This window comes from Plasmodium brasilianum, chromosome 11, assembly GCF_023973825.1.
Source record: "Plasmodium brasilianum strain Bolivian I chromosome 11, whole genome shotgun sequence".
Lineage (NCBI taxonomy): Eukaryota > Apicomplexa > Aconoidasida > Haemosporida > Plasmodiidae > Plasmodium > Plasmodium brasilianum.
Window position 1 is genome coordinate 616,273 of NC_090124.1, and position 8,728 is coordinate 625,000.

Sequence of the window (8,728 nt, forward strand, 5' to 3'; positions counted from 1 at the left end):
ATAAATTTATATTAATTTTGTTATTACGCTTAATGTAATGTATTTTATTTTTACATATGCATTTTTACTATATTATATTTGGATCGACATAATTTTTTTTATCATTCATATTTGCATTTTGCGTCGACATATCACAATTTTTTCAATTTCAATTGATAATTTCAAAATAAATTTAAATTATATATTAATGCTTTTTTAAAGGAAGATATATCGAAAAATTGTGTATATGTATATATATATATATATAACGATGATTTAATTTATTAAAAATTGGAAATCAAAACGGCTTTGCTATTTTTGCACTTACATGTGTATGTAAATGTGTGACTTCTGCTTTCAATTTTTTCCTTGTATTATCACTACTCCTTTCTCTGTTATTTTTATATTAAGTGCATTAAAAAAAAGATTATCACCCTTTTTTATAAAAAATCCTTTAAAAAAAAAAAAGCAACCAAGACACAAGCGCGTGTTAAGCAAAGACACATTGATTAATTAAAAAAATAAAGTAGCGAAAAAATAAAAAAATTAAAAATTAAGCATCAAAAAAAAGGTGTAAACATATAAAAAAAAAAGAATATTGCATTTTATTTTGTATTGAGTTCCCCTTTCTGTATTAAGCACATATATACATATATATATATTTTTTTTTTTATCGGATTTAACGAGACACGGTTTTTTGAAAAGAGTGCTTAAAAGAATAATTTTGCGAATTATTGATAGTAAAATGTAATGTGCAAAATTCAATTCTTAAAAAAGACATTCGTGTGTTGTTTTTTAAATAGTAAAGAGGTAAATTTATTTTTTTTTTTAAATTTTATATTTACATTTTACACTTAATACTTGCTTATGTGTTCTACTGAAACAACAGCTTAATCCTTTATGTTTCAAAAATATTTATTTATGTATATATAATTGCAATTATATTATATATGTATGTACCCATATTATAATAATAAATAGCATGCATTTTTTGTTTTTATTTTTGTTATAAAAGAAATTTTTAAATATTATTAATTCATCAATTAATTTACCTTTTCCCAAGTTCCCTCCTCTTTTTAAAATTACATGTGAATTTAAGTGTGCAAATTCCCCGTTTAAAATAAATGATTCGTTAAATAATCAAATTAAATATTTAATGTTTATTAAAAAAAAAAAATAATAATAAATTAAAAATATAAAATGCTTTCTGCGTTCTTTCAAAGGCATATACAATTTTTTTTTTTTTTTTTCCATAAGCATTTAATTTTTTTTTTTTGTAAATAAAGATTTGTTAGTTCATACTTGTTTAAATATAAAAATTCTCCACATTTTAAATAATTTCTCCAATTTTTGTTTACATATTAACTCAATTTTTTAAAAAGAAGGAAATATAATAAAATGTTAAAAAAATAATTAAGATAATTATTGAAAAAATATGGAAAAGTGTCGTAAACGCGTTTCACCCTTAAGCAGTAAAAACTTGAAATAGCGATTAAGTATTTTCATGTATACAAATATATGCAATCATGAGAATACATACATAAACATACAAACATAAATGTACATACCTGAACATGCGTACATAAAGATACATACATAAACATACATACATAAACATACGTATATAAACATATGTACATAAACATACGTACATAAACATACGTACATAAACATACGTACATAAACATACGTACATAAACATACGTACATAAACATATGTACATAAACATATGTACATAAACAAATGTACATAAACGTACGTACATAAACATACATACATAAATCTAAGCATATACAGCTGGAATGGAATTTTAAGTTCGTTATAATTCATTTTTTAAAGCGTGCATATAGTACCAAATAAAAAATACACGTGGGTTTATATATTTGGAAAAATACAACATAATGAAAAAAGGGGAGTAATAATGTACACCTCCATTCAAATTTTTAGTTAATAAGTTAACATAGTTTCATAAAATAATTTCTTTTCTTAATAAACCAAAATAGCAAGAAATCGAAGAATGTAGTTATCTCTTTTTTTTTTTTATTTAAAAAAAATACAAGTTACTTTTAAATGAAGTACCTTTATGCTCTGCCTCCTTATAAAGGAATGTTCCTTTGTAAATAGCTACATTCTTATATTTTTTTTTTTTATATATAAAGAAATTATCAATGTAAAAATTAATTTCACGTTGTTTTTTTCATCATTTTTTTGAGTTCATTTCTGCTTTATTTAGGGGTGTACAGTCAATTGAGAATTTTGAAAATAATCAAAAATTAACCGTAAGAAACTTGGTATATATGTACGTACGACTTATATATATATGTTTACATACATATATATGACAACTGAACGCCTATATTTCCTTACACAAGTAGGCACTTACAAATCTACATCCACACGACGTAAACATTTCTGTTGAGGTTATTTGTGAGCATTTATGCTTTCATGCCTTAAAAAACTAAGTATTATAGAGGCATAATAACAATTAAATTCTAATCGACATTTCGTTGGGAATGGGTTTCGCGTAAAAAAGAGAAGAAAGGAAAAGGGTGCCAATAGGAAATGCTCAACTGTAATGAGAAGTATATTATTTTTATCAGCAATTTTATTTTATTATAATTCTACCTTATTTTATTTTTTTTTTTATAACTGACTTTTACTATTCCATCAGTAGTACATATTTTACGATGCTTGTAGCTAGATAAATTTAAGTAATTTTTGAAAAAGAAAAATGCGCTAAAATTTACATTACTAAATCCTACATTAATTTTTGTTTAATCGAAATCACTTAAACGCAAAAAAAAAAAAAAAAAAAGAATGAAATAAATAAAGAACTAAAGAAGTAAAAAAGAAAAAAAATTGAATTATAGCAAATATTAATTTGTCGAATTGATTCTACAAAGTATATACATACGCGTGGGTATACATATATTTGAAGTTGATTCGTAGGACATATCCCCTTTATGTTAACATGTATTCTACAACATTCCTTATATATTATCAGTGTACAATGTATTCCATTTGCGCAGATATTGCTTCATAAAATATTCTTTTTTTATTATTTCCCCGTTTGTATTTTTATATATTTGGAGAACTCTTGTTTACCTTCTATTCCTTTATTTTGGGAATGTTCATTTTAGATGTTTTTGTAATATTTCCACATGACATATTTATAGCATGAACAACTTTGTGAAAATACTTCTTGATTATTACTTTTCTTCAGATAAGAATAATTTTTTTTTTTTCTTTTTTTTACTTCCCATCATCCTCTGTTATTTAAATATTTTTTTTTTTTTTTTTTTTTCCTGGCTTGTTTCTGTTAAATTCAGCTTTTTCTCAAAAATATATGTTTTATTTAATGTATCTTCCTTTGCGAGAGGTATGACTATATCAAAAAGATTTTCTACAGATATAGAACTTTTATCATAAGAATGCTTGCCCTTATCTACCTGACTCCATTGATCTCTACACTCTTTTGTTGTATTCTCTTTATGAAACCTTCTATATGAGCCATCAGTTTTGTCTTTTTTACTGTTCGAAAAAAAATGTTCCAAGACTTTTATGTTTTCTAAATTTTTGTAACTTTTTCTTCTTCCTTTTCTTCTCCTTCGATTTTCCCACCTTAAATCAACTTCCCTTCTTATGCTAGTTTCAAAATTATTTATATATTTGTCTTGTATATTAAGACTATCCTCTGTTGTGTAATATAAATCGAAAACTTTAAAACTAATGTTTGTTTTTCCTGTGTTGGAAAATTCTATTTCGCTTTGATCTATTACATACTTCTCTGGAGTACACACATGTACACATATAGAATAATAATGTTTTATTAAATTCATGATGTGATACGTACATAAATACAGTGTCTTTACATTTAATTAGCTCATTTATCATACATATTGCATCTTGTATGCCTTATTTTGGACGTTTTATCCTTTAAGTTTTACATTTTATGTTATATCTTGCATAATTTATCTTTCTTACCTTTTATTTTATATTAATTTTAATTTTTTTTTTTATTTTCTTTTCACGCTACTTCCTTGATCCGATCGTTTAGCTATTATCATCTTCATATTTATTAATTTTTCATTTTTCATTTTTTTTTTAATTTTAATCCTTTAATAATAGGTATTATTCTCAATGAATGCAATTTTCCACTTTAAAATTATGCGTATTATACACATAAAATAATATTCCCATAATACAAACTCACGTTTAAGTAAAAGCATGTACACTGACATACTTAGACAACTATTTTTAACGACTTATTATTTAAGGATAGAAAATGAATATATTTTAAATGAAATCCCTGTTTAAGTCGCATATTACAATATCTTTTCACAGTTATCTCCTTATTTTATAATGCTACTACATTCTTGTTAAGGAACAAGTAGTAAAATGGAAAACCAAAAAAAATTAATATAACAGTCACCTTTCCCATTCTTTTCAAATTATGAACTCTATCCCAGTTATGCATAAATACGTAAAAAAGGAAAAAAAGCTTAAATGCGTTTGTTTTACAGGAAAATTATAAATTGTTACAAAAATTGATATGTAGTAAAAAAAATAAAGTAATAAAAAGTAAAATAAAGTAAAATAAGATAGAATAAATCAAAATAGAATAAAATAAAATGAAAAAGTGGAATACTTCAAAAGAACGTTAAGCAAATTTACTTATATCCTTTTATTTTTTATTTTATATTATATTATTTTTTTTTTTTTTATATCATCTCAAAAAATATTCGTATTAATATGAAATTCCTAATATTTCACATAAATTTTAGAACAAAAAGTATGATCACGGAAAACAAAAAGTTATGGGAAAAAGAAAAAAAAATTAAGACCCCTTTTTCTTTGCCATACATTCCATCCATTCTTTCTATTTTTTTGCGTAGATACATACGTGAGTATTATATAATATAGGGTTATTTTATTCTAATTCTTTCTACCATTTTAATTTATTAGAAAAAAATGTAAATCTATATAATGCTAATAAATATTTTGTTAAGCATATCTAACAGAATATATTTTTTTTCAATTTTCCAAAAAGATATATATATTTATTAAAAACATTAATAATGAGTTATATTTTGTTTTTTCTTTATTAATAATCGTAGGATCAAACTACACACACACAGGGAAACGACTTTTTTATTCAAGGGATGACATACATACGTTTCTTATTTAAATACAGAATTTTTTCTCTTAACCAAGGGAAGAAAGGCTTAACAATCGAATATATATATATATATATATATATATATATATATATATGCATACATACAAATATACGTATGTTGCGGAAGTCACTATACTTTTAAACGAATTATTTTTTGCTCATTTTAAAAACTCTGAAGAAATGTGCATAAAAAAAAATTAATGTTGTCACTAGAAATTTTTCAAAAATAATATATGGTGTTCAAGAAAAAGATATACAATTTAATAATGAATAGCACTTTGTTTATATATAACACGAATGAAATTATATTTATAATACATGTACACTTATTCCCGATTTTTTTATATATAAGCTACAATTTAATTTTCGCTTTTGCTACTAATCTTTTGGAGTAAAAAAAAAAAGAAAAGAAAAAAAATTGCGAAAAATTATACAAGCCATTCTTGTAGCTAAAAAATATACCTACTAGAAAATAAAAAGGAACGAATTTATCAGCTCGTTAAATATATACAGATATTTATACATAAAAATTATATATATGCGTATATATAAATAATCAGCTACTACTGCTGCGTGATGAAGGATGACCCGTGAAAAATAAACTCATTCAATATTTATAAAATAGTATTCCCTTATAGCACTAAGGTAGAGAAGAAAGTGTGAAAATTTGTGCTGCTTAATTAATCTACAGGTTGCGAAAGTATATACACTTGTATTTATATGTATATAAAATATATATATGAAATTTAAAAAAATTATGAGTACCAAAAATTAACACTCTTTCAGTGTTATATTAACAAGGACAATTTTCATGATAAGACTAAAAATGATGTTATAAAAATTATTTATAACACTAAGGATGAATAACACATAAAAAAGTCTCTTATTTGAAACGAAAAAAAAAAAAAAAAAAATGGGTCAGGGAAACAATGTACACTGTTTTTTTTTTCATACTATTCACTTCTGTTTCCAACATTGGTGATGTTCTCAACTGAATTTTTAATCTCACCTTTTAAAAAAATTTAAAAAAAAACATTACCTTTTAAAGCCTTTTATTATAATATTTTTATATTCGGCTTGTGCTATTTCTTAAAATATGCACAAGTTTTATAAATATTCTAGCTTTTTATGTGCGCAATAAGAATAGCGTATGCATTTGTATGTATAAAAAATATATATTATATATATATAAGTATGCTTGTTTATGGAATAATGTTATATATAAGAATACATATTTATTTTTTTATTTCACATGCACTTTTTTTTTTACGTGCTCTTCTTATGACTTAAGTACAAAGCCCAAAAAAAAAAAAAAAAAAAATAAAAAAAACAAGGAGCAAAGAGAAATAAAAAAAAAAAATGAAAGGATTATTAAAATAAAAAGATGAATAATTAAAAATTATGAATTAAAAAGAAAAAAAAGAGATATTCCTTATCAAAATACAGTTAAGCATTTTCATTTTCTTATTTTTTTTCATCAACGTTACATTTATATTTTACGTGTGAAAGAGCTATAACATGTACTTACATCATGTACGTATATATTTATATATGCTTATGTATACATATATATATATATAAATATAGATATGCGTTTATATAAATTTGAAAAAACGGGATAATTTAAAAAAGTAGATAAGCATTTATGTGAATTTATTCTATTGCGAAGTACCATTTAACAATTGTATAATTCCTTTAATTTTTTTTTATGCCATACACGTATTGAAAATTATAGTGTATTATACATATATATATATATATATATACATAAACATCTATATAATTTTATAAAAGGCATATTATTGTTGTAGTAATATTGTAAAAAAGAGAGTACAAAAGAACAAACAAAATAAAATTAAAATTAAAAATAAATTTAAAAACAAAATTCAGAATAAAATTCAATGTAAAAATAAAATTAAAAAAAAATAAGAAGCTTTTAAAAAGCGTAAATTAATATTGAAGAGATTTTATGAAATTTATGTAAAATTTATTTTTTATATTTTTATTTAATTTTAAAATTAAATAGAGTATATTTTCTCTTTTATCTTTGTATATTATATTAGAAACGCCCAGCTCGAACACGTAATACGTAGGTTCACACATATATATATAATATATACGTACATATATATACGAACCTATATATATACATATACATATTTACATATAGAGCGCCTGTGAGGGACAAAGGAACATCAGAATTAATGACTATTCGGAATATAAGTATGGAAAATAGTGAGAACATAGATGCCAATGAAAATTCCTCTGACACAAATACAGCAAATTATATTCAGGGGAAGAATAATGAAAATATATCAGATGAATTGGATTTTTCAAAAGAAGAAAATGAATTAAATGGAAGCACAAAAAATGCAAAATCGAAGCAGGATAATTCAGTAAAAACAAAAAATTCGTCAGATAACAATGAAATTAACATTGATTACAGTGATCACAATTTTCCATGCCATCCAGCTCCACCTGTATCTATAAAACTATTTATTGGAAGGGTTCCAAAAAATTTTGAAGAAGAACAATTACGTCCTATATTTGAAGAGTTTGGAATAGTAAATGAAGTAGTTATCATACGAGATAAAATAACAAACATACATAAATCAAGTGCTTTTGTGAAAATGGCATCAATTTCAGAAGCTGATAATGCAATAAGGTCATTAAATAATCAGAGAACTTTAGATCCACAATTAGGATCACTACAAGTTAAATATGCTTCAGGAGAAGTTATGAAATTAGGTTTTCCACAAAATATTGAATCAGGTGTTGATCAAGCCAAATTATTTATTGGTTCATTACCAAAAAATATTACTGAAGAAAGTATAAAAGAAATGTTTTCTCCTTATGGTGCAGTTGAGGAAGTTTTTATTATGAAAGATAATTCAACTGGATTAGGAAAAGGATGTTCTTTTGTAAAATTTGCATTCAAAGAACAAGCCTTATATGCAATCAACACATTAAATGGAAAGAAAACATTAGAAGGATGTGCAAGACCTGTTGAGGTTAGGTTTGCTGAACCCAAGTCAGCTAAACAGACACAAATGCCCTTAACATTACAGCCTATGCAAAATGCACCACATGGAATTTCACCACAACCGCACATTACAAGCCCTAATAATATAAACTTCGGAAATAATTTTGGTGTAAACAATAATTATCCTCGACAAGTGGGTGCATGGAAAGAATATTATTCTGGAGAAGGAAGACCTTATTACTACAATGAACAAACAAATACAACTCAGTGGGAAATGCCAAAAGAATTTGAAACCATTTTTATGAACAATACGCCAAATATGCACAACCTTTCGGATTCATCAGGTTATTTTTATGAAAGATAATTATGTTTCTGCGTAAAAGAGCTTGAACGGGATATACATCCCATTTTTTTTTGCTTTCAATTAGTTGCATTAATGTTTAGGCGTCTGGGCAATTTTTTGAGGATTTTTTTTAAACATTATTTCATATTTGTGTTGTTTCTTTTTTTTTGTGTGCAATTTCTTTTTTCTTTTTTTTTTTTTGCTATATGTTATGCCATTTTTCTGTTTATTTATACCCCCCTT

At 24.0% G+C, this 8,728-nt stretch overlaps 2 protein-coding genes across 2 annotated transcripts in view; one reads left to right on the plus strand and one right to left on the minus strand.

Moving 5' to 3' along the window:
* Positions 1 to 3,252: 3,252 nt before the first annotated feature.
* Positions 3,253 to 4,077, minus strand: MKS88_003599 (uncharacterized protein; the record flags this gene model as incomplete). Its single annotated transcript, XM_067216703.1, has 2 exons — positions 3,253 to 3,752; positions 4,017 to 4,077. The coding sequence occupies 2 exons, from the start codon at positions 4,075 to 4,077 to the stop codon at positions 3,253 to 3,255; spliced, it is 561 nt and encodes a 186-aa protein (XP_067072411.1).
* A 3,286-nt stretch (positions 4,078 to 7,363) lies between these two features.
* Positions 7,364 to 8,728, plus strand: part of MKS88_003600 (CUGBP Elav-like family member 1) — a gene marked incomplete at both ends in the record, with an annotated part of 1,812 nt that continues 447 nt past the window's right edge. Inside the window, one exon of the mRNA XM_067216704.1 lies at positions 7,364 to 8,486. Within this exon, the coding sequence (XP_067072412.1) occupies positions 7,364 to 8,486 (1,123 nt within the window). The remainder of the gene's footprint in view (positions 8,487 to 8,728) is intronic.